Here is a 26,301-nt window from a genome sequence, read left to right as displayed (position 1 = left end):
TATGGCTTGATTTTTGCAGAGCAGCAGCATGTAAATGTACAATCTGAAAAAGTATTATTTAAGACCTGACTTGTTATATTTTTAAAATTAAACTTATTGTAATGCTTTTTTTACTGCGAGAATTCAGGTTATTCCAGTCTTTGTTATTTTAGCGCATGTAGCCCGGACTCTCTGACCCCTGCGTCTCACGTTGCTGTACGTTCATGGCCTTTGCCCTCAGTCTCTCTAATTGTCTCTGTTCCCCATTCTGTCTCTTCTCACAGTATCTACCGTAGCTTTCTCTCCCGCTGATACATCGTGCCTGTCTACTCCTGGGAGCCCTCCTTCCTCTTCCCTTCCCTCCTCCTCTTTTCCTCCTCCATCTTCTTCCTCACCCTCCTCACCCTCTCGCACTTCGTCGACCTCTCTCTCACCCTCTCCTGAATCGCGGGCTGAACTGGAAGGTCAAGGGGTGCGACTGCTACCCCCTTTGCTGAGTGACCAGGCTGGGGCGGTTCAGGCCCAGGAGGCCTTCCTGCTCTTCTGCCTGGCTTTGGGTGAGTGGTACCTATGACCTTCTCCTTCTCCTCCTCCTCCTCCTCATTTGTGTGCCTTTAGCATGCTGCTCCTCCTCCCTCAAACCCCACTGAACTACCCTTCAGAAAGGAGTCTTCAGCACCTTTACTCAGGCCTCTTGTTATGGGAGCAGTTTATTTCATTTTGAATCCCTAAGTTTCCAAGTCTGGATCGCGCAGAACCAAGCAGTAAATTCCCTACGGAGAGTCACAAAATAAGTCCACGTTTTTGGATAAAAGGCACATAAGTATATAACTGAGTACAACATTTTTATGAAGTTTTGTAAATCTCAGATGTTTTAGTATGTGAATTACTTCCCCGCTAGATGTGTACCCTTGAATATTTTAGTTACTGATTGATTATACGTGACTGTGTGATGGAAACTAAATAACTAAAGTATGCGAGCAGGAATTGACTTTTTAAGACTCGACGCGTGATTCCTATAGTACAATATGTGGGTGTACAGTGTAAATATGTTGCATATTCTGTATATTTTGGAAAATGTACATAAATCTTTACATAATTTTGGGGTTCTGCTGGTAGGGGTATAAATGATTTCACTTCTAACAAACTGCTGGTTTATTTAAATACGTGAGTCACTAAGTTAATATATGTAGGAGGAAGTAAGAGAAAACACAGAACATGTTTAAAGAAAATGTGTGGGAAGTTCATCCCCGATGACGGTTAACAAGATCCACGAGGTTGACTTTGTCCAATCGGATTCAGCTGTATCAATGTTTAATTTTTGTTTATAAATTGACATGATTTCAATCTTATGTGTCCACAAATGTTCGTTTAGATTAAAATGATTAACATGTTTTTTCCTATTAAATAAAATTTGATTATTTGGTGAATGTGTTGTTTTTCCTCAAATTTGTTTTGAGAAGAATCATTTTGAGAAAATGTCACATTGGAATACTTTTCAAATGATACATTTATTGCAGACACCGTACTTTTTTTGGTCAGGATACTCACAATATTGGGTTTCCATGTTCTGTTTAATGTATTTCTGCAGAGAGAAGTAGGATGTTGGCAGTAAGTTAACACCTTTTTCTCTGGGCCCTACACTTTAGCAGAAGCGTGTGCGCACGCTTAAAGCTGAGGACTTTATAGACGGAACGCAGGTTTTGCCCACCTGCGGAAGCCTGAGCTGCTGCAGCACTTTTCTTTGGGGGCCGAGTGAAAACATGACACCGGCAGCCAGATTATGCAGAGCAGCTTCTCCAAAACAGTTCCAAAGCTCCACATCCAAGTCACAGTAAAGACAGCACGGCTTAAAGTAATTTATAAAATATTCAATAACTTCTTCTATTTTTTGGGGGCGCACTGGGCTTGACCGGGTCCTGCTATCCGGTGGGTCTGAGGTTCGAGTCCCGCTTGGAGTGCCTTGTAACGGACTGGCGTCCCGTCTTGGGTGTGTCCCCTCTCCTCCCAGCCTTGCCTTACGCCCTGTATTGCCGGATTCGGCTCCGGCTCGCCGTGAACCCACTTAGGTCAAGTGGCTTCAGCCAGTGTGTGTTCTTCCATTTTGATTAATCTACATTCTTCTTTAGTGTATGAAAACGGTTGGTGTTGGTACCTATGCCAGAGAAATGTCAGGGCACAACATTAAATGGAATCTGTGTGATGGGGGAAATGCTTTCTTTTAGCAATGAGTAAGGGCAGCATGGTGACGCAGCAGGTAGCACTGCTACTTCACAGCAGATGGGCTTTTCAGGCACAGGTTTGAATCTGGCTCAGTGTGCATGATCTCCCCATGTCAATGTGGGGTTCCTCTGTGTGCTCTAGTTCCCTCCCACATTCCACAGATACAGTTTGGGTTAACTAGCGACTCTAAATTGCCCATAGTGTGTGGCTGCCCTTTGATGGACTGACGTCCAGTCCAGGGGGTTACCCTAGGGGTTCGAGTCCTGCTTGGGGTGCTTGCGACGGACTGGTGTCCTGTCCTGGGTGTGTCTCCTCTCCCCCTTTGCCCTTATTCTCTGTGTTACGGCGTTAAGCTCTGGCTCCCCGTGCCCCTGCATGGGACAAGCAGTTTCAGACGGTGTGTGTTTTTAATATCCTGTCTAAAATCAATACATATGTTCCTGGTTTCATCAAAGGTGCTACAGCTGACAATCCTACTTTTGTTTCTTCCTCACTGGTATCGCCTCAAACATGCCTACACTCCCTAGTCAAACCCTCAGCTGAATGCAGTCATGAGTAATATGTGCAGTAAGTCCAGAACTTTACTGGAAAGGTAGAAGAAAGAAGGGAAATGCTGAATGGGGGGTCCTGCGAGACACGACATTTCGTCCCACTGTATGTCCACACATGTAGTGGAATGACAATAAAGCTCGACTTACTTGTCACTCATTTTTGTATCTGAAGTCTACTTGAAGTGCTGTTTGTCCCCCAGGTCCCAGTGATCTCCACATTCACTGGCAGGTGAACGGACAGGAGCTTGAGGGCGCTGTCCAGGAATACAGGCAAGGCCTGACTCCAAGGGGTGTTTTTGTGAGCAGCTGGGTGAGGCAAGGGGGCCTGGCTAAAAATTCCCAATACCAGTGCACTGCTGCATCTCGTGTAGGAAGTGAGACATCCAAAATAGTCGTCATCCTCGGCAACAGAGGTACGTTCTTAGGTTCTTCCCATTCTCTCGTATGCAGGATACTTGTATTGAGAATGACAAAATTAGACCCTACAGTCACATGTGTTTTTAGACAGTTTGGATTTTTATTCACAAACAGTGTGCCCTTTAAATTCGAGATAAAATTATATAATTATATACTGTTATACACTCAAACAGATTTCCTTAAACAGAAAGAACTGCATGATATAAACAGGTTTACTACTTTATATAGGCATGTATATTATTTTCCCATTATCAATGGTGTAAATTGAACGAAAAATTGACAACATGTATAGGTGATTGCTTTTGAATATTCAAAACATCACTGATGAGATCCAACTGCTATTAGGTTACTTCTGTTTGTGTTTCATTACCAGATGAAGACAGCACTCGAACCAGTGACTTCAGTCAATGGAGAAGTGCACTGACAGACCACGAAAAGCTCTTGAAAAGCTGGGAAAAGGCTTGGGTAGGCCTTAGCACATTACATGGGCCTACCATTTCCAAACATTAACAATGCCCTACACAAACATTTCAAACATATTATATTTATTCATTTAGATGACACTTCTCTCCAAAGCAACTTACAATTTTAAGCTGTATAGTTATTTACCAATTTATACAGCTGGGTAATTTTAATTGAGCAATTTGGATCAGTACATTGCTCAAGGGTACTATAGCAGTAGGTGGGATTCGAACCTGCAACAGCTCTAAACACCATGCTACCAGCTGACCCTTAACTGGGTTATACCATTTTAAGGTATGCGTGACAAATTTACATCTAGCACATCTAGTCTTCTTGCACGATGAACGTTCTGCTGTGCAAACTGCAATCTTTGGTTAAGTGGTTTTTGCAGTGAGTTTTTGCTGAGCCAGAAAGCAGTACTGCACTATAGGATTGTAGAGAAGCAATGTATGACCACAGACAGTAAATCTAGAAGTAACATCAACTACTGTGGATCACTGTCAGTCATACCTGATGACAACTAGTGCTTTTGTGAGCTCTCCCTTTTTATTACAGGGAGCACGTGGTGGGGGTTGGGGAGTAGATCAGCTTTTGGCTCCATCTGAGATGTGTGAACCGTTGTGAGTGCGGTCAGGTTTGAGTTGTTTGTGCACCTATAGAACTGGGTACCTTTCAAGAGCCTTAAGGGACAGCACAGGCCATTCTCCCCATCGACGTGCACTTGGGGGCGCTGGTGTGCTGGTTCTCAGAGTATTGCATCAGCCACAGCAGGGCAAACCTAGAAGCCAGCTGGGAATATCTACTGTATGAAACCCTTAGAACTTCAAATGTTATTACAAAAACGTAGTTGCCCCCCACTTCGTCAATAACCATGCGTGTTAATACACAGTTGTGGTGGTCCAGTGTCCATCACTGAAGTAAAGGGCATGAGGCAGGGTAACTGTCACACACTTCAGTCACCAATTCATCTGAAACAAATCTTTGGACTGTGGGAGGAAAGCAGAGCACCAGGAGGAAATGCATGCAGAAACAAAGGATACATCTGCACAGGGGGAGCTGTGGTTGAATTCACAGCCCAGGAACTTTCAGGAACCCAGGGCTACCTGTTACTTCTTGTCTTGCTTATTAGGAATTCAATACACTTGCATCAGTTTTAAATGCAACTCATTCTCATGTTTTCTGTGATTAGTGCTGTCATATGTGGTTATTTTATGCAGAAACTCTTTGTTGCTGCTCCTCAGGAAAGCTGCGACAGGGAAGGTGTTCTTTGAACAGAGTTGTGGCCCCACGATAACAAGACTGAGGTCTTTGTGAATCAGAAGAGAACCACGTCTCACTCATAAGAGGCTGCAAGGGGCTTCTGGCTTGTTGGTTTGATGAAAGAAACAGGACGCCAGAGCCCTCCTACAGCCTCCATCAGACTAGAGATATGAAAATACTGCGTGGTCCATTTTATGGAGTGTATACATATTAACTTGTTAGATGAAAGGACTAGAAGGAACCTGTGCTGGTGAATGAAATTGCTTCTGAATGGTACATGCACTTTCAATAATGGCATAATGTTTTCACGTTTTCCTTTGGTAAATCCACAAAACTTGATACTATATCTATGGAGAATATTTACCATAAATTGTCTTACTATGAACAGTAGATACAATGCTTAGATTTTATATTATGGTTCCTTTTAGATTTCAGAAAAATAGTATTTTCCCCACATGCTGACACTTTTGTCATGAGAATCTTACAATAATTTACCTATTTACAAAGCTAGGAAACTTTCCCTACAAAAAATTTAGGGTAAGTAGTTTGCTCAAGGGTACTACAGTTGGAGGTGAGATTCAAACCTGTGACCTCTGGGTCCAAAGGCAGCAGTATGTTACCAGCTGCATACATACTCTGACAAATGTGGTGAGAACAGGTCAATGTGAAATACAAAGGAAGCTGAGAAACAGCCAATGTTCTGCATTCTGATCAATAATGCAGAGGGAAATGACAAAGGCACCCTTCTGAAGAACTGTAGTGTGGCCAAGTTCAGCCTACAGTATGAGTAAAAATTCCTATGTTCAAGAAAAGACTCACTTAAATCTTCCTGCTTGTTCTAAAGAGGAGGATTTTCATGGAAGAAAGTTGTATAATTGTTAGTTTTTAAAAATCCTGCTCAGTGTCCAATTTCCATCCACAACTCCCTATTAATTCAAAAATAGGTTTTTGTACACTTTTGGGTGTTTTGCAATAAAACTAGATGAAAACTGAATGTGTGTTCAGGAGATTCATCATTGAGAACTTGTACTACACCTGCAATTCAGACAGTAAAATCGGAACCTAAGTCCTGTACCTTTACTTTCTTGCACTTTTTTTTTTATATAAAATATACCAGACTCAGTATTCCAAGGTTAGAAAACTAAAGGTACAGATGCATTTTAACATAAATTCCAGGCATTTCCTGACAAATACCCTTTAGGCATTCAATCAAAATTGAACAATCTTCTGCAGCAGAGCACTTCTTGCTTACCTCTGGTAAGAACTGTTTGGATCGTTATCTACACACGGTTGCTGTCCATTTTGCAAATTATTTTTTTTATTCCAGCAAACATTGTCAGCAAAGCTGACAAAGAACAGAAAGCATTCACATTTCAAAATGTGAAAAGCATTGCCCAAAAGCAGTGGCACAGGAACTGTTAATATTGCATTATAATCACTGCAGAGACTTACATTTCAGGGACTAGTGCAATGAAGGATTCATATGTCTGAAGATTCTCAATTATCCAGGTCATGGTTTATCTAAAAACAGAGGCAAGTGGACTTGCATGAGTTTTCCTGAAGATGTTTCAGGACTCATCCACGTGGCTTCAGTTCTAAAAGACTGGTGGGGAGTTTAGGTTTTTAACTTGGAACCTCTGTGGGTGGAGCCCACTTGAGACTCAAGTTACTGGGGTCTGTTAACGACCCGAACAATCACCTTAGAGGACATTGTCACACAGCCACATACAAACATTGAAGAAATTTTAGAACCAAAGAAGCCATTTGGATGAGTCATGAAACGTCTGCAAGAGAAACAAAGGCAACTGGACTTGGAGTTTAAGATAAGGATTCATATGCAGTGTTAATTACAGGCAAATTCAGAGGAAAGATATACAGGAATATGACTAATGAAATAGTGAAACAGTTAAGCAATGCACAGTTTGGGAAATAAACCATGAGAAACAATGCATTTTGTCACTATACAAAGGAGGACGACAGTACCCTTACAAGTATAATCAAGGAATGTGTCTAAAATTAGGACTTCGGAAGTCATGATGTAGCCCATAAAGACATTTTCACTGATTGTTAAACTACTAAGAACTAGGAGGAACGAACACATGAAACTACTGGGAGATGCAGCATGATGTACCTCAGTGTTAAGCAGGTACTAATCACCTACTGAAAACAGCAGGTATTTGAAAGGTGTAAGAAAAGATTTAGATGTCCTGCATACCACTCTTATAGAGAGATACAATACACACACACACACACACACACACGAATCTGACCTCCATTAAATCTTATACTCTAGTGCCCCCTCGTGCCCAAAATGGGAACGCTATAAACCCAGAAAAACAAATGTCTAAAGTTGTCAGTTTCATATAATAGTTTTGACCATTTAGTAACCCATGACTAACCACTCCAGCTTTCATGGATTGCTGCTTAAAAAAAAAAAGCAATACAATTCTGAATCTGAGAAAATCAAATATGCTGAACTTTACAGCAGTCCATGTTTGATTATCCAACATGCACGAGAGTCTAATTTTAAGTCAGATTGAATGAATTAAAATACATACCAAACTGCTTCTTAGAAACATTTATTGATACCGATAAAATGATTGGCAACTCACAACAGTCCAGGATTCCACAACATGCTTACTCCCCAAACCCCATGCAGTTCAGAGCAGAACACTCTTCATAGAAAAACCAACAGAGCGCTGTTGCTGTGGCAAATACAGCTCGTGCAAAGCTCACAATTTGTCGGCCGGCTAGTATTCACTGAATACCAAATTTGTGAACACGAATGTCCCAGAAGTCCGCTTTAGTGTTTCGGAAGTGGTCTTCTAAATAAGAGAATATGTGGCTCTGGAAAACAAAGAAATGGAGGCAAAGTTAATGACCAATTTTAGACTGCCAGTTTCCATTTCGATGCCCAGTGGCACTCAATTTTTTTTGCAGCACTTGCTGCAAATTAGTCTTCGTTAACTTTCTGCACACACACACACACACACACACACACACACACATTTCCTCCCAGCTCTTGAACAATTTGCACAGATTCTGGACACTTATCCTTCCAGCCAGTTTACTCTTATTACTTGATTGCCAAACACTCCGGCAAATAGGTGAAACAGTGCGATTAGATGCAATTCTTGGCATAAGACTCCAAGAGCTGAAGTCGCCACCTTCGCTCTGCCGCAAACAGTGCTCTGGCTGTCTTATTTGTTTTTAGCAGTATTATTTTTGTTCATAGTCTGTGGAGAAGCACTCAAAAGAATTTCATCATGCATCATGATACTTGTACCTAGGACAACTCTGAAACTCGTTTGCTTCAACTCTGCTCTTCAGGTTGTCCTGTACAGGTACTGTCCACGTGTACTCACTTTTGACTAGCACCGTATCACATAGTCTATTCTGCATCCGTTACGTTGCGTTACCAAACAAAACGCCAGGCCGCGAGACCTTGCTTTCCTTCCTCGCGACGTTACTATGGATACAGCTTAAACAAGGCCCAGGAGGAGAAGTGCGAGAGGAGGTGCGCGCGCGCAGCTCACCTGGCTCGTGGATCATGTAGTGCACCCAGCCGAGACTCTGCTGCACCCCCAGACGCCTCCACTCGTCCTCCGACATCAGGTGCGACTTGGGCACTTGCTTCGCGAGCTCCCGCGGCAGCACCACGTGTCTGAAACAAAACAAACACCTCTCAGCACCTAACGGACCATACCCAGAAGCAAGCGCTACTCAATTTATTAAAACAAATAAAAAATTAACCCAATAACTTTGCCAAAAACATAAGCGATATTTCCAATTCAAGTTTTTCCCAATTAAAAACAATTGGATCATTCATTAGCATCATTAGGCTGCTGATGATTGATGATGCTGGGCTGTTTTCAAACTCAAAAGTTGGGCGTGGGGGGAATAGAAAAAAAAAAAAAAAAAAAAAAAAAAACCACGTTTCTAACTTTTCGCATAAGAGAGCGCGAAATTTCTGGAAAAAAAAAAAAAAAAGTCAGTGGTAATTTTGAAAAAAGTACACGCTCTCTTCTTCCGACACGACCGTCGCGTCGTGGCCATACGGTAACGGTGCCCGTTCAGGAAGCTAGCCTAGTACCACTGCCAGCCACGTAAACAAGTAAAACACAGTAGACAGATTAATAAGACGATAAAACGAAGCGTATCATTATAGATATTTAGAATAAGCCGGCAAACCACCGCGACCAAGAAAAAGACACGGAGGAAAGCTAATGCTAATCTAATGCTGAGCTAGTTCGCAACTCAAGCTAACAAACAGTTACCTCACCTGTATTCATAGTACTCATCGTTGTATTTGTCTGAATAATAAATCTGTTTTTGTGCCATGTTAGTTAGATTCTGTAAAGACGTAACCTTCTCAAAAAGTTCCCCTATCAAAGGATATGTAGCACTTTATTAGCTAATGTCGGCCTTTCCGACGAACACCGACTCTACCTTCTCTGACTGACTTTTAAAATTGAGTCCAGAAGTGTAAGAAGCGTCTGATTGGACTGACAGAGTCATGTGATCATAACTACTTTAAAGCGGGACACTGACGTAGTCGTTCTATGGGCGGGGCTTAGGTTCACAGGCCTTTGCTGTGAATTCTTTTATTTTTTCAGCCATTTCAACCGCTTTTCCCTCCTATGCGGTGTGTTGGGTGTAATGTTTCGCAAACAGAAACTAGCAAAGACAGTTATACGTGTACATGGCCAATATCTGAAATGTTACTTAGATAATTTTATTACGAAAATGAACACACTACGAAAGTGACGCATATTTGATTGTGCTGCACAATAAACAGTACAAAAATGAAGTGGCTCAATGAAAAGTGGTTATTATAACATGAAGTATAAAAGAAGAACCTTATTACAAGGTTTTTGTGACAGGGGATGTGATAAATGCCCTGAAATGGTTGGATCGACGGTGGATGGACGTTGTTTTAGGGCGGAGACATCGAGTCAACGTCAGAGCAAAGGTTGGTTAACGTTGATTTTACTAATTAAATTAACTTTGAATGGACGGAAACCCTATATTTCGTCAGATTACATTCAGTGTTGACCCTCTACACACTCTTACTGTCGGTTTACTGTGAATTACATTGTATGCTTTTGTTTCAGGGATGAAATGTAAGGATTTGGGGCCAGTCAGGTAAAACTCTACAGCCAGGTTAACACTGCCAGTGTTTTGTACTGGAGCTCAGGACACACATTATTATTATAGTTTAAAAGTTCAGTTTGACTTGGATGGATACCATTCATTTAGGGGGGGGGGGAACTTTTTTCAGTTTAAATGTACTTTAGTGTACTTGAACATAGTATGAGTGACAAAAGAGATAAACTCAGATATGTCAGTCATCTCCTTTCCCTTCTCATCTGCCTTGAGAAGACTTGTGCGGGTCTGAGGTAGTCTTTAGTCTCCAAATCCAGTCGCTTACATTTACCTGACATTTTTCCTCCAAAGCTACATATAATATTATGGTACCTACAATTGTTTACTCATTTATATAGTTGTGTAATTTTACTGGAGCAATTCGGGGTAAGTACCTTGCTCAAGGGTACTACAGCTGAACGTGGGAATTGAACCTGCAACCTTTGGGTCTGAAGGTATTCCTTCAAATCACTATGGTACCAGTTGTCCACAGCTGGCTTTTTTTTTCATTTTACATTTAACAAGAATACTATGTTCACTGTTGGTGAATTCTTTTCCTGAAAAGTCTTTCCAGGTAGCAGTGTGCAGAAAACAGAGCCAGTCCATTTTTCTCACAGCCATTTGCATGAAATCTTTTGTTTTCTGTTTCTCGGTGAAATCAAATTCTTCATAGCTTTGTCTCCAAAAAGACAAGAAATTTTAAACATTTTAAACTGTAGCAAGGGCACCCATCTACTCTAACGTGGATAACACCGGGCCAGTTGTTTCCAACACTTATTGCACATCTGTCCCTGTGTCATCAGATCTCCCCTCATACATCTAAACAGGACCTAGATGATAGTCCTGCAAAGAAGTGAAAAACCTTTTCAGCGTTTCTTCAAGAAAAAGCTGATACATTACGGTAACCTCGCAGATGATAAAGAGTTTTGGCGTTGCTCAGTGCAAGGTTGTGGCACACAGCATGGTACAGGAATGTAGATAGAGGTTTGCAGTAGTGCTTTTGTATCACAGGAGAAAAATAAAGTAACTCTTGCAATAGCTTAGAATAATTTGATGCATAAATAAAATAATTAAAACAAGTAAAAATCTATTTCATCCTTTTCATCTGCTGGCGACCCTGTCTGTTGTCTGTGGTCTGCTTCAGGATGCAGAGCATTCTCGTGACTTTCACTTGATACTGTGAAAGGTGACATTCTCCCATCCCAGAATTTGGTAACACCTTTACATGTCCGAACTAGGGCTGCTTTCTCAACATAGTATCATACAGGTTAAGTCACTGGTAAGACATAAGTGTATAGGGTGGGTACTTTGGATTTAGAGCATTTGTCATGTATAATGCTTACCATTGATTTTTAAAGACATCTGGGTAACCTCAGCAGCTCTGAAAACATATAACAATTTTTAAGAAGTTTTAAATAAATAGAATTTGTATATGAACTGAAAATATGTTTATGAAGTATAGATTCAGACTTTATTTAAGTTTCATCAACCTGATATCCTGTGTGGGGTCTTCAGTTACTATCTGAAGTGATATCACCCAACCCAACATCTAGAATTGCTTGTCCTGAACAGGGTCGCGGCAAGCCGGAGTCTTACCCGGCAACGCAGGACGCAAGGCTGAAGGGGGAGGGGACACACCCAGGATGGGCCGCCAGTCCACCGCAAGGCACCCCAAGCAGGGCTCGAACCCCAGACCCACGATGCTTCCATGCCCACCTGTCGTTTGAAGTGATTCCTAAAAACCTAAACATGTTTTGAATATTCAGTTACAGGCTTGTAGAAACAAATTTAATTGTTCAAAATTATCCAGATAATTTTTGTATGTTGCAAGGTTAGGCTCCGGTTTGCTGTGACCCCACTCGGGACAAGTGGTTTCAGACAGTGCGTGTGTGTGTGTGTGAGAGAGAGAGTTACATTCAATCGGGCTTGAATGAAAAGGCAGTTATGATATATGAGCTTATACATAATCTGCAAATGTTTTCGTAACACATCAGTGAACTCAGGGGCTTTTGGAGGCTTTGTATTTTCCTATTTCAATTCAATTAAAATTGTGGGTAATATTATATATGTCTATATATATGTACTTGGTACAATGAAAAATACAAAGCCCATTTGGTCAGCGGGAGAATATTGATCTCAGTTTATTTTGGTTCATTGAAAAATACTCTTGCCAACTTGAACACACAGTCAGCCTTATTGTACTTGTTTCTGATTCAAGGTCAGTGGTAAATACTAATCTTACATCTTTGAGGTCGGGTGGGGCTTAGTTTGTGGTTTAGCTTTAGCATCACTTTTAAATGATGACTAGCGATAGAAATTATATCAACTTCAAGTACACTCTAAAAGGCAGAATGGCTGTGTGCTCACAGTTAAAGTTTTTTTCCCACTTCAGGTCTTAAAAGAAATTCAGAATGCTTTAGGTTTGAAGCTTGACTAGGTGGCTGTAACATTTTCTTCTGCGCTGTTTTGTAGATCTGCTTGAATATTTAGTACTATTACCTTGATGCAAGATCTGTTTTTACTTCAGATTCAGGTCACTAATACATGGCTTGATATTGACTTCGGGAACATTGTTCTGATTCTGAGTAGTGCCGATGATGGCAAGCTGTCTAGCTCTTGAGACACCAAAGCAGCTTCATCTCACTCTCACCAAAGTTCTGGAAGTATGAGATGGGATTCCTGTATTAAAAATCAGTTTGGTTTTGCTAACATTAGCATCTCTCACTGAGGCTAAAAAGTTCAGCTGTTGACTCGGATATCTGGAACATGTGTTTGTAGATAATCTGTATGCTTTTTGTCACACGTAATCTGCAGTAATCTTGCTTTGGAAGACAGCTGCTCTCTCCTTGATATCTATCACCATTCTGTAGATTCTGTGAGTTCCTATAACTTACGTTATTTAATTAAAGTGCACCTTGCAGATCATTGGATGTAACTGTAGGGCTATTTCTGACTTCTTTTCAACTTTATGTTTGAACAGATTTTGGCTGGATGACTGTTCATGGGAGATTCAGATCTATCTGACTAATTTGGCATATCATTTGCTTTTTTCCTGTAGAATATTAAAAAATAAATTCTTTTCTAAATGCCTGTGATGTTTTTGATAACATGACTTCTGTATACATATCTTTATGGTGAGGAGCAAACTTACAACATTTTGAGCTTCTGACACCTCCATCTAATCATCTTAAATTAATCTTTGTAGCCAAAGCAGACTGCTATAGAAAACTCCTTCATCACAGAGCACATTCTGTCCTTTTTATAAGCTTCACAAAATAGCACTATCAGGTGTAGCATTGCATTTCAAAGTTTTATTCTTAACCACAAGTGTATTACTCTGCTTCTCAAGGGCCAGAAATCTTCAGGTTATAAAGAATTTTATTTAGTGTTTAATTGACATATAAAATACTAGTGGAGGTGGAATAAATAAGAACTCACATGTTGGCATAATATATGGTAAATTTGATTTAAGTGCAACCTTCTTTTATGTGGAAGGATAGCACTGTAAACACTAGCAACTAGGCTCATGTTTGGAGCTCATAGATAGAAGTTCTTGGGGGTTTTAAATTGTGACCCTTGCATTGTTTGTTGTGATGGTGGATTGCTCATTGAATTCATGGAAACTTTTAAGCAGGCCTTTATAGGCTATTGAATTGCTTTAGCTCAAAGGTTGTTTGATTTACACAAAAAAGCCTTATAAGTGTCTCAAAATCTATTTAGGTTATGTAGCCTGTATAGCAATAGAGAGAAAAAATATATATAATTCTCTGTGAACAAACATCTGTAATCTAATGTGTTACCAGAAATTGGTCCAAAAATTGACATCAGCCACCATATCAACATATTGAGGGCCAAGGGGGTTGTACAAGCAGTTCATGGTCAGACTGGTAACCAAGAAAATTCTCTCCACTGCCATGGGACATACAGGTAGTCATTAGCTATCAGAATCATGTTCTTGGATTTCATTATGTGTCTCTCCAGCTGTGGGCAGCACAGTGGCACTGATTGGACAGTGTCACAGTGGCTCCTGGGCTGTGGGTTTGAATTTACTCAGTACATAGCTTGCATTCTCTCCTCATGTTCTTCTTTCCTCCCACAGTCCAAAGACAACCTTTGTCAAGTAAATTGGTGAATTTAAGTTGCCCTTGGTGTGCACCTTTGTGGGTGAATGTGTGTGATTGCCCTGCAGTGGCCTGTTGTCCCATTCAGGGTGTATCCAATCTTGTTTGGCTTCAGACCACTGTGGTTCTCTACTGAATAAGCCGTTTCTAAAAATGAGTGGATATATCTGCAGTATCAACAACTGAGGCCAGTGTAGTGACATTGTACACCCCATTAATGGGAATGTTAAAAGTAAACAAAGAAAATATTAATGGAATTTGTCATAGCCTGATTTTGCTTTGCACACATGCCCATGATTAACAGTGCATTTAATAAAACTTATTTCCCTAGTTAGCATCTGAGAAAGCCTGATGAAAGAACAGTAGCATTGCAGATATACTACATAGCTAGTACATTCATAACTAGTCTGAATTGAAAGGAGTTATCCCACTGCATTTTGGGCAAATTTAAGCTGTTGTATCCTGTGTTATTGTTTCACACATTCTTGTCCAAATAATACACGTCAACCACACAATGTGAAAAGGCCTAAAATAAATTAACGAAAAAAGGGGAAAAGCAGAATAGGTGTTTAAATATGATGTGAGAAGTGTTGTATAGACTTCCACTAAACTGATATGAGGAAATATGGCGTATGATATATAACATGTTGTGAAAGATTAATATTCTAAATTCACATAGATAAAACAGATGCTACTTTACATTCTGTGCAGGCTGCTGTCAAAACAAGAAATGAATGCAGATAAAAAAACAGCATGTGTGATTAAACAAATTATAACAGTTTTTGGGTGACAAAGTAATGCTTTATTTATTTATTTACCCCAAGCGCTTCATTTAAAACAGAGGCTTTCACAATGCACTTTAATAGGGGACGTTCAGTGGTTATTTGTGGTGTACATGATTGAAGACTTCTGTTAACTGTAACCTAGTAACACATTTTCTGAATGTCACCATCTCATTACGTCACACATTCATGTGCGCTGATACTGGTAAAAGGCACACACATGCACGCATGCAATTTTACATCTGGTTTTTTCTTGCAGAGTGTGTCTTTCAACCCTGAAAGATACTTACCTGATTTGGACTGTCAATCTCTTAAGCCAGCCCCCTCACCCCATTCTTGTTGCTATGCTGTGTTTGAAACTATGGTAACGATAAAGGTGCCTTTAGGGAATGATCTTCCTGTCCTGATTTATCTCATTTCTGTGTCCAATCATTAGCGACTTTACCAGTTATAGAATGGAAACTTCCAGTTTTTACAAAGTGAGAACTGAGATCAAATGTTTAAAAGCAAAATTATTTTACTGACCCATCTTTGTTAGTGGGAGAATTGGCAGTCAAAGCATAGCTTACCAGATTTAATCCTAAAGTCTGTTAATGTCATGGATCAAGAGTAGTTTTAATTATGATTTTAATTAAAATAATTTTGTGAGGCATTTGATGATTGAAAACTGATTTTAAATTATTTAAAGAATTACTTTTGCATTCAGGTATAGTTTTAATTAATGTATGTCTACTCATAGATAGAATAATCTAGTAGAAAAAAAATGTAATATCTGCTAAGTGTCATATTTGTGACTCTCTTTGTCATTATGTGTTACTTTGGTGATCCATGAAGATCAATGTTAGAGAGACGTTACAGCTGTTGTGTAATATTAGTCTGTGTTATTCAGTTTATTCCTTTGTCCAAAGCAACTTAAAATGTTGTTTGCACTTGCAATTGTTTATCCATTTATACAACAGTATATCTTTACTGGAGCACTTAAGGATAAACAGTTTCATCAAGGAAACTACAGCAATAACTGTTTTTTTAACTGGAGACTTTTCAAAGCAACAGAAATGTCAAAATAAATACACAGGTTTCACCTACTTCACATGCCTGATTTGTTCTATGAAGGTACTGGAACATGATATGGGGTCACATTCAAATTATTTATAGGGAAAAAAATATTGCATTCGCAGTCTAATAAACTTGCATACAATCCAGTGATCTCAGCAACATATTCAGTAATAATTGTGACAATAATTATTGCTTCGTACCTATTTACTATTCAGACTGTTTTCTGTGTTGTGCTTGAGAGACAGACGTTGCAGACTATGTTTCAAACAGATCACATTTACGAAAGGCTAACCTAAAATGGTGTTAAACGGATACAGTATATAATAAAATATGTATTCTGTGTCCTGATCTTAGGGGTGTAGTGGCGCAGCGGGCTTGGCTGGGTCCTGCTCTCTGGTGGGTCTGGGGTTCAAGTCCTGCTTGGGGTGCCTTGTGGCAGACCGGTGTCCCATCTGGGTTGTGTCCTCTCCACCCTTGTGCCCTGTGTTGCTGGGTTAGGCTCTGGTTTGCTGCAACCATGCTTGGGAGAAGCAGTTTGTGTGTGTGTATGTCCTCATCTTACAAATACACTTGGTATTGGAAGTCTGGTTGTAACTCCAGTCACATTTACCACTAAGTTGCAATCAACATGATTATTTCTTTTACAGTCAAGTGTCTTCAACAGTCCAAACAATGGTACAATATGAATTAAATACTACTGATATACTGAGAAGATAATTGATATCATTACCCTGTTTTCAAATGTTTATCAAGGCCTAGGACAAGTGTCAGTTGTATCTACTTCCTGGTTGCTTCTTGAAGACCTCTCACATGACATGGTTTATGTCTATGTTTTATACAAAATGTAGCAGCTATCTTAGCTTATTATTCATGTAAAAAACACTCGTTTCAGATTTAATTGTTCTGATAGATGATTTCTGAATAGTGCTTTTCTTTCATTATGTGTTTATAAAGCCCTAATGGTTAGTGTAAAGTATAGAAGATACACAAAACTTATCCGTGTTAGCAAATTATTACTATTATTTCACTTCTGTTCAACATGAATTGCAGTGTTTTAAAGGATTTACCTAAACAGCAGTGTATTTCTACTGTTCATACAGGGTAAATATTGCTCAAGGTAACTGGACCAGGAAGGGGATCTGAATTCAGTACCTTCAGATTGCAAGAGGACAACCCCAACTACAATACTACCTTCTGACTAGATGTACATTCAGTTGTTCCAAATCTAATTTATTACCTTTTGTCATAATTGGGCAGCAGATCTAATAATTACTAATTATAATTTTGAATGAATGTCTGTTTTCAGTAACTGTTTTTATTATTTACTGGTCCTGACTGAATCTTCCCTTTCTGGAAGCACCCATTATGGTGCAAGTCACGCCGCAGTGAATGAGCAAGATTGCAGGAATTGTTGTCTTTGTTGGTTGATTGGCTGGAGAGAAATGCCCTCCACACCTACGTACGCTATACCCAATCTTCAACACTTCCTGCTGCCTTAATTAGTCATCAGTGGAGAGAGTTTGACAGATACTAGTCACGATTATGTAGATTAACTCTCTAGGCTTTGTAGTTTATTTTGAGGAGAAAATGCACTCCTTTTTCACCCTCTGCTCAAAGGCAGTAGTTTTTTTCTGTTTCCTGTTCCTTTGTAACTATTCCTGTATGAGTAGTTATTCCATTAAATTACTAAAAGTGCTGTTATTATTTCTGTAGTTTCTTTAAAATATTTTAATATATTTTAAAGTGTAATAAGCGAGAAAGGACACCAATGACATATTTAAAGAAAAAGCAAAGCTTTTTATTATGTAGGATTTTTTTATTTTATTTCTTTGCTTCTACATTTCTTCTGTTGTGACCTTTCTCATAGCTGGTGCAGGAAAGAAAACATTTTACATTTGTCTGAATATTAATGCAAGCAAGCCTCTTTACAAAGTTTCAATTTAAATTAAATAAAAATGTAGAACATGGGGGAAAAAACAAATTAATATATACCATACAAAGTTAGTGTATAGCTGGTAGTGTAGTGGTTAGTACTACTGTCTTTGGGCCCCAGGGTTGCAGGTTTGATTCCTACCTCTGGCTGTAGTACCCTTGAGCAAGGTACTTATCCTAAAAAATTGCTCTAGTGGGGGGGAAAAAAAAAAAAGCTATATGATTGTAAGCATGTAATAATTGTGACCTTAACATTGTAAGTTGCTTTGGAGAAAAGTGCTGGCTAAATGTAGTGTAGCTGTTACATGGTGGTTTTGTGTGATAAAATACAGTTAGACTCCTCAGTACATTTCCCCCAAACAAGAATGATTTGTGTTACTAAATGGCACCATGTTTGTATGTTCTTCCGAGTTTGGATATTTTTTCTTATGGTCCAGATTTACCTCACTGTGTCAACATTCTTTTTGTAAATGGTGTCCACCTGTGTCTGTGATGTTCCTTGGGTTGTCTCTGCATCATTACGTCCTTCATCATCATCATCATCATCATCATCATCATCCTTGATTATAAAAATTTTCTGAAAGTTTCTGGAGACATGCATGATAGCAGTTAAACTTCCATACATAATCATTCTTGGATGAAACTGCTTACATTGGGAGAAATTATACTTGGTATTGACATTTTTTTGAGACTGAGTTGTTATAAGGTTTATCAGTGCACATGTGCAAGCTTGGCCACTTACTCAGAAGCCAATATTGTGGTGAATTGTTTAGGTTCAGTCAAAAGTGTGAGTGTTTTTTTGTGACAACATACTTGTCAGTGAATTTTCAGAGAATTTTCCTTTTAATAGCTCTACTATCTCCCCAATCATTAAAGGGCATTTGGTGTAATTTTTTTCCACCTCACAGAAACATTCATCAGCTACTGACATCACTAGCATAGTGGTTAGAGCTGCTTTGAATCTCACCCACTGTTGTAGTACCATTGAGTAAGGTACTTTCCCTAAATTTCTCTAGTAAAATTATTTTGCGGTATAAATGGGTAAATAGTTGTCGGTAGCTTAATGTTGTAAAATGCTTTAGATTAAAGTGTCAGCTAAATGTAAATAACACACTCAATATGGCTGACAGACACTGCTGTGGAATTTTGTACACTTGTCATAATGTAACGCTCACATTCCTAACCAACAGAGAGAGAGATCTAAATGTAGACACATGAATCACTTCATTATTATCAAACACTTAATGAACTTAACAGACAGCAAGTTTTGGAAACAAATTCTGTTTTCTTTATATCCAGTACCAACAACAGTATATTACTACAGTTCTGCTTCACTTGCACGATTTTCTAATGTTTTTTTGGACAGACTTCAGACAAATTTCAGAATTCTGTGTTTTCATTCCCTAAATCGAAAATTGTGTGTCAGAAACCCACAGCTGTTGTACTGAAATTTCAGATGAAGTTTGTGTGAGTTTGTAAATTGGAGAATGGCTATTTCTTTTCACCTTGAAGGTTCTCTGTTTGGTAGAGATCTGGGGACTGTGCAGGCCATTGTAGTAAGCTGAATTCACTTTCAAGTTCCTAGAACCACCTTGAGGTGAAGTTTAATTTATGTCATTATACTGCTGGAAGCATCCATTTGGAAATGGATAGGCTGTGGTCATGTGGGATTTAAATGACGCTCAGTTGTTATTAAGGTGCCTAATGTGTGCAAAGAAAACATTTCCCACACCATTACACAACTACCATCATCCTTTACCTTTGACACAACTCAAGAAGGATCCCAGGATTCATGCTATTGATAACAAATTCTCACCCTACCATCTGTAGCAAAATCAGGATTTGTCAAATCAGCCAGCATTTTCTTGTTTTTGGTGATCCAGTTTGGGTAATGATGTGCCCCTGGTAGCCTAATTTTCTTCCTCTTAGCTGAGAGCAGGAGAACCTGGCTTGGTCTTCTTCTGCTGTGGCCCATACACATCAAAGTTCAACAAGTTGTCTCTTCAAAGATGCCTTTCTTCACACCACTGTTGTATAGAGGTTTTATTTCTGCATTGGGACTTTCCTGTTTTCTTGTACAAGTCTGGTGATTATCCACTGACTTCTTTAATTAACAAGCTATCTGTGCCGTCAGAGGTGCAACAGAGAGGATGTTTTTCATTTCATCATTTTCTGTAAACTCTAGGTACAGTATGTTTAAAAATCCTAAGAATTTTGCTCTTTCTGAGATGTTGGAACCAACACCTCTGCAGTCAACAGTAGTACCACATTCAAAATGGCTGAGATTACATGCCCTGCCCATTCAAATGCTTAGTCCAGCAATAACCAAACTTCTCAACCCTGTATGCATGCCTACTGTGGTTAGAACCACTGCTTTGGAGGAGCAGACTGAGTTAACAAGGTGGTGTACTCAATAAAGTAGCCACCAAGTGTATACTTATCAAATAACGGCAAGCGGTTGGTTTTCACTCGTTTTAATACAGGAACTTGCTGCATTAATGAGACTCACAGCAGTTGGTGTGATGAGTTAAAAATATTCTGAATGCACAATACTTATTCTGGACCCATGTGATCAAATACTACGTCCTAATGTATATATATATGTATGTGCTGTTTAGCTTTGGAACTTTATGGTGTGGCTGAAGATGTCTCTTTTCGTTCCCTTTTGGCCAGTACTGTAGGAACAGCTGTTCTGGAACTAGTACATGCCTCTTCTTTGGAAAGAGGGTCAGTGCCTTGGCTCTGTGTTCAGTCAGATACATTAAGATCAATAAAGGCTGCTTTATTACATGAGTTTCCTGACCAAAGCGGAGAGGACACATCCACAACAAACTCAAAATAGTTGTCTTTATAACTTTAACATTTATTTAAATATCAGACTGACACTAAATTTCCAAAGGGGAATTGTTTTATAAAATGTCACGTAAACCACTATACTGTATAACACATCACATACCTTAATCTATGTGTGCCAGTTTATGCATGTAGTCAGTAAAAACAATATGACAGGAGAATGTTTGGAGATGCATGACTACCTCTGTGTCTCTTGATATTTTTTGTTAGCTGTCAGTAGGGGTATTTCTTACTGTAATGTTTTTATGCTTTGAATTTTAATTTTCAAATATACTGTATATATAGATTGTAATTAATAGTGCTGCATATCTGCTTAATGGAAATGACTATTAGCCTGATGATAAACATTAAACAGCTTTAATGTAGGGCGATCCAGTAAATAAGGTGTATGGTCCTAATATTGTATTAAATATCAGAATTGATGCTGACAGACTTTTATAGGGATATATGACCAAGGTTTCTTAAATGCTGCTTTTTCTTTCACATATCTAAGTATTTACTTCTATTTTTCCAGATTCCGAAAATCCATATTGATAGATTTTATTTTCTAATTCAGATTTTAATTCAAAATAAAATAAAATGTATTTTTCTTTTTTGCATGTTCTTCATTGTCAAATAATAGTAACTGTGGAAGCAAACTGCATACAGTCTTTTCGGCTGTCTACTTGCCTTTGTAATTATACAGTATAAATTTGTATACACAGATATGGAAACACACAAAAACTGAATGGTGCACACAATTTACCTCTGCTTACAGACAGGCAGTTCATTCATGGAGGAAAAAAGGCTGTATATTCTTATGACCTGCATTCATGTGAATGAGGGGAATGAGAAATGATCAGGAGAAAATTAAAAGTACTTAAACTGATACAGAGTAATGCACTGCTTTACATTTTATTTGTAGTAGAGAAAAAGAGAACTGAATCTTAAGTGCACATGGAGCCGAGGGAGAAATTCTATTAGAAAGCACAGTGTGAAGAGAAAAAGCAGGCACCTGTGAAAGGAATGGAATCTTCCACTATTCTAACCTTCCCTGAATGACTCATCCAGCTCTTTTCTTATTGGATACGACCATTCGATCCCAAGGGATTGCCTTGCAGAGGCACAGAGGCCTCGCTTCATTCACAGAAACATTGGTATGCAAGCCTGCAATTTCATTCACATAAAACAAGAAAAATATTATTTGCTTTATCTTTCCAGCATCTTTTTTTCCTCCCTTTTTCTACCAACTGGGCTCGAGCGGGGAGCTTTCATCTGTCGCTTGGTGTTTGCTTTCATATGCGAGAAAGAAGCAGCGTGTTTTTTTTTTTTTTTTTTTTTTTTTTCTTTTTTTCCCCTGTATTTGCCAGACAGGAAGGCAGTTTTTAACAAGATATTGAGAGGGACTGCACTGCGAAATCTGTAGCAGGATAACAGAAGGCTTATGAATGACTGTCAATCATCTGATACCTCCTCGTCTGGACATGTTTTATGAATGGCTTTGCTCTTTATACGGGCTGTTTTAGGAAGCTTTGTATTTTATGGTATTGTAAATATCTTTATTTTAAGCTTGTGATCATACTCCATTATTTGCAACTATTTAATTGTGTAGTTATTTTTTATTGTGAAGAAGGCAGTTCAGGAGAGAATATAAATTAGGTATGGCAAGCTATAATCAGTAAAAAAGCATCTGCATTAGAAATGTTTCAGCATGTTTGTGTTTCCATTTCTGAGAATATTTGTGTTCGGATCAGAATTTTAACAGAGTGCGTGCTGTAACATTGAGCAAAAGAGGATTATGCTTTATTGCTTTTAGCTGAGTTATATTTTAAAGAAAAAGACATGAGACAGTTTACCGTGATCTTGTATATACACAGCCATTCCAGCAATGATTTTCTAGATCTGTTACAATAAGGGAAAGGGCAATTGACGTAATATTCTTTGCTGAAATTATAGATCTCTTTCTGTTAGCAGCTAAAGTCAATTTTCTACTACTGAATTTGCAGTAAATATGCCAATTTTATTTTCATTCCACTATTGATTGACTGATGTATTATGCAGCTCTTTATGTGATATAGACTTATTTTATTGTATGTATAGTATATGAAACCTGTGTGCTTTTCTGCTATCTAGATTGGATTTGAGAAAGTGCCTGAAAAAGCTATGAGCTATGGACATATTTATTACCAGCATGGTGAGCTCTGTATTCATAGTTTGCTGATATGCTTTGGATGGTGTATGTTTTATTATTAGTCCGGTTAGCTATTAACCTACTTTACTTAAAATAACACTTATTTAAATATTATTATTATATTAATCTGCATTTATTTTCTTTAAAATGTTCTTAAGTCCATGATGATTATGCGCAGGTTTTTATTCTTTTTATAAGAAAGACGTATGAGCTGTGTGTCCATGTCACAGCAGAGAGGACTTTGTTAGCAGGCAGGAAAAGGGCAACATTTAGGAAAGCACATAGGACGGTTTTAAATTAATGGTTTGCTTCTGATTAATGGTTTTTTGGTTACAGGCTTTCATTTTTCACTGACAGAGTAAGAAAGAAAAGCATTCCTCTGGTAGAGAGGAAATATCAGTCTGGGATTTTTGAGAATTGATTGGTTCTAGTGTGCTGTAAGTGGGAGGATTTTTTTTTTTTTTTGCTACAGGAAGTGATTTGCTGTGTTCAGTCAGCCTTTTGTTGAGAAGGGTCTTCTCAGATCTGTGAGTCATGCTTTTGCTGCGAACGGGTAGGCAACTCTAAAAGAGCTGGGGATCTCGACCATCTACCGTTGCGTTTTCTCTGGACATCGCAGGCGGAAGAGATTGTCCTGGCACCTTTTTTCCTCCTTACATGTATGTTCTCCTTCATGGGCTGCGTGTTTTCTCTTTTCTGAACCTGGAGTGTAGCTGTGGCTTTCCTTAACAACAACAACTGCGACCACCATTACTGCAGCAGAAATATTACATCGGACTGCTTGTTTTTGCTACAAGGCATTTGCTATGCTAAAGGAGGGGATAATTAGCTTGGCATTGCATCTGCCAGTGCGCATGTAGGCAGGCAGACAGAGGGGCATGCTTCACCGTACCAAATACAACCGCTTCAGGAATGAGTCTGTGACGTCCGTCGATGATCTTCTCCACAACCTCTCCATGAACCCCAAGGTTTCGGCGAGCCCTGCACCCCCAGCCGAGCCCCCTTATGCCCCACCGGCCGAAGCGCTCCACACAGACCCGGAGGATGGCGGTAACACCCTCAGCACCCTCATCAATAAGGTCTCTAACCTGAAGTTCGCCAACACAGGCGGCCTGATGGGCATCAAAAGCCTCCCCTCGGCGGTGAAGGACCTGGCTGTGTCCAAGCTCCAAGGGGGCAGCGGATCTGGGGCCCCAAGCCCCACCAGCGTGGCAACAGCCAGCGGTTCTCCTTGTGCCCAGCAGTTGGACGCAGGTAGCATGAGCACAGGGAAGAAGAGCAGGCTGGAGGAGACACACCTGGGAGTGGAGGACTGGAATCCTGGCAGCAGTGTTGTGAATAAGCCTTCCAGAGGATGGCTGCACTCCAGCGAAAAGATCTCTGGACCCGGCGTGACGTACATCGTAAAGGTTGGTCTTCAGCTTTCTTTTCCCCCATCCCACCCATTCTGTCTTTTCCCTCAATGAATGTGGCATGAAAAATGTGCCGCTGCATTATTCTGCTGTACTTCAGAAGATTTGCAGGGACACTGTGGGCGTAAAAAGGACATTTAAAGGTGCAGCCTGGAAAATAATTTGGGAGAGAAGGATATTACTTAAAAAAAAATAGAAGATTCTAGAATGAAATACAGAAATTTCACCTTCGTGTTTTGCATAAGGTGTAGCATTGACATCGCATCTCTTAGTTTTGTGTTTTCGAAAATCTGATGTGTTTCAACAGGTTTGCTTGAGTACCTGTGCTGTAATATATGTATGGCATACAGTACGCCAGCAGTGATTGTGTTCTTAATACAATGGCTTCTTCGCCTTGTTGTTCTCATGTAAGAACAGGGGAATGAGGCAGGCAGTACACTGCTTTCCCTTTCTTCACTCTGTGACATTGGCTGTGTACCAGCGCCAGTGTATTAGTCATTGTTCAGGTTTACCACATAGATACAGTACTTCTGTAGGTATAGCATATGCCTGTCCACTTGTAAGTGCCCTGGTAACATTTAAAATGGCTGGTGAGTGACAGAGGGGAATTTTTAAATGTGTGGTGGAGACGGTAGAAGACACAGACAAAGTGTATAGCGTATATCTGGAAATATCGACATTGTTTGAACAGCTTACGGCATATCATGTGTATTTTTCTATTTTTCATATTTTCTATTTTTATCTTTTTATACTTAAGCTGAAAGAATGCTCTAAGAATGGATGTAAAATATAGTTTCTGTCCAACAGACTCCGTACTGTATTGTTTAGTGTAAAATAAAAAATAGCTGTTTAATAATTAGACAGTGGAGGCCGTTAGCTTCAGAGGAATTGGCCAGGTTTGCATTTTTAGATATTGAGCTGCACTGCATATGTATGATCATGTATACCACAGTTACATATAAGGAAGCATAATGATTCTGTTTATAGCTGAATTAATTATTCAGTTGTTTTTTTAGTTTTTATATGGATGAATACAATTTATTAGGTAAATGTCTTTGAGACTAAACATGGGGACTTAGCTTTAGTGTATGAAATATGCATTTGAACTGTTAGTATTAGAAGTATTCAAGTAATTTAACAGAGCCCCTGTGTGTGTTAACAGTGGGAATGTCCTTCCGCAGAACAATTGGTTACAGCAGCAGCATACATCTGACATGAACGGTCAATACACATTGTGAACTAAACCCGCTCCCAGCATCCTGGTGGGTACTTTATTCAGTTCAGTGAGTAATTGTGCTTGCAGCATTTTGTAATTAATGTCATGTGCATAGCAATACTCACTATGGACCATTAGGATGAGGGAACCCTGACAAACACTGACATATTTTTTAGGCAGTCATTCTACAAGCAGAGTAAAAGTGACTGAGAACACAGACATTGACTTGCCTTTGTTTATTTTAGTAATGTATTTTTATTGTGACTTCTTTTAATTGTGCTTCCTCATGTGCAAGTAGTTTTTCTGTAAACTGATAGGAAGCTAATGCAAAGTGTTAGTTTTGATGAGAAATTGCTCTTTTCAGTTGCAGCTTATCCACTGACTAACTTTTCAGGTGGTATCCACTGGAATCATATTTACTGTGCATCTTAGTTGAATGTCCACAAAATACGTACATTTGTTGGCGATGTGCTTGGGTACAATTTCACTGTATAAAACTGAATTAGCTAACATTGCTTGTTGTGAATGTGGATAAAGTGGAGTTCATGGCTGATAGTGTTTTACAAATACAGTTTATTATTGTTAACTAAGGCCAGTCTTAATCACTGTAATAGCATCACATTCCATCAATGTAGAACACGATGGTCTCCATGGTAATCATTTTGCATAAGTTATGTTCCACTGGTTTCATGAGAAACATGCAGGTCATCTTAAGATACACA

At 39.2% G+C, this 26,301-nt stretch overlaps 3 protein-coding genes across 9 annotated transcripts in view; 2 read left to right on the top strand and 1 right to left on the bottom strand.

Moving 5' to 3' along the window:
- The window catches only part of sema4d (sema domain, immunoglobulin domain (Ig), transmembrane domain (TM) and short cytoplasmic domain, (semaphorin) 4D), a 46,914-nt gene extending 41,101 nt beyond the window's left edge, over positions 1 to 5,813 (top strand). For 5 of the 6 annotated variants that reach the window (XM_018754649.2, XM_029253061.1, XM_018754619.2 and 2 more), the window contains 3 exons: positions 264 to 536; positions 2,954 to 3,166; positions 3,544 to 3,682. In XM_018754649.2, the coding sequence (XP_018610165.2) occupies positions 264 to 536; positions 2,954 to 3,166; positions 3,544 to 3,680 (623 nt within the window). In that variant the 3' untranslated portion in view covers positions 3,681 to 3,682. Of the gene's footprint in view, positions 1 to 263; positions 537 to 2,953; positions 3,167 to 3,543; positions 3,683 to 4,873 lie in introns of those variants that run through there. The other variant, XM_018754635.2, reaches the window with a different exon arrangement.
- Positions 5,814 to 6,266: 453 nt separating this feature from the next.
- Positions 6,267 to 9,381, bottom strand: LOC108933856 (cyclin-dependent kinases regulatory subunit 2). Its single transcript, XM_018751229.2, has 3 exons — positions 9,175 to 9,381; positions 8,429 to 8,556; positions 6,267 to 7,739 (listed from the first exon to the last, which is right to left on the bottom strand). The coding sequence occupies exons 1-3, from the start codon at positions 9,231 to 9,233 to the stop codon at positions 7,696 to 7,698; spliced, it is 231 nt and encodes a 76-aa protein (XP_018606745.1). The 5' UTR covers positions 9,234 to 9,381; the 3' UTR covers positions 6,267 to 7,695.
- Positions 9,382 to 9,515: 134 nt separating this feature from the next.
- The window catches only part of shc3 (SHC (Src homology 2 domain containing) transforming protein 3), a 33,453-nt gene continuing 16,667 nt past the window's right edge, over positions 9,516 to 26,301 (top strand). Inside the window, exons 1-2 of one of the 2 annotated variants that reach the window (XM_018749479.1) lie at positions 9,516 to 9,864; positions 23,920 to 24,360. In XM_018749479.1, coding sequence (XP_018604995.1) covers positions 9,817 to 9,864; positions 23,920 to 24,360 — 489 coding nt within the window. In that variant the 5' untranslated portion in view covers positions 9,516 to 9,816. Of the gene's footprint in view, positions 9,865 to 23,069; positions 24,361 to 26,301 lie in introns of those variants that run through there. The other variant, XM_018749471.1, reaches the window with a different exon arrangement.

The sequence above is a fragment of the Scleropages formosus genome, chromosome 6 (genome assembly GCF_900964775.1).
Source record: "Scleropages formosus chromosome 6, fSclFor1.1, whole genome shotgun sequence".
NCBI lineage: Eukaryota > Metazoa > Chordata > Actinopteri > Osteoglossiformes > Osteoglossidae > Scleropages > Scleropages formosus.
Note: the sequence above shows the minus strand (reverse complement) of the source record. Positions and strands in the feature narration are given on the sequence as shown.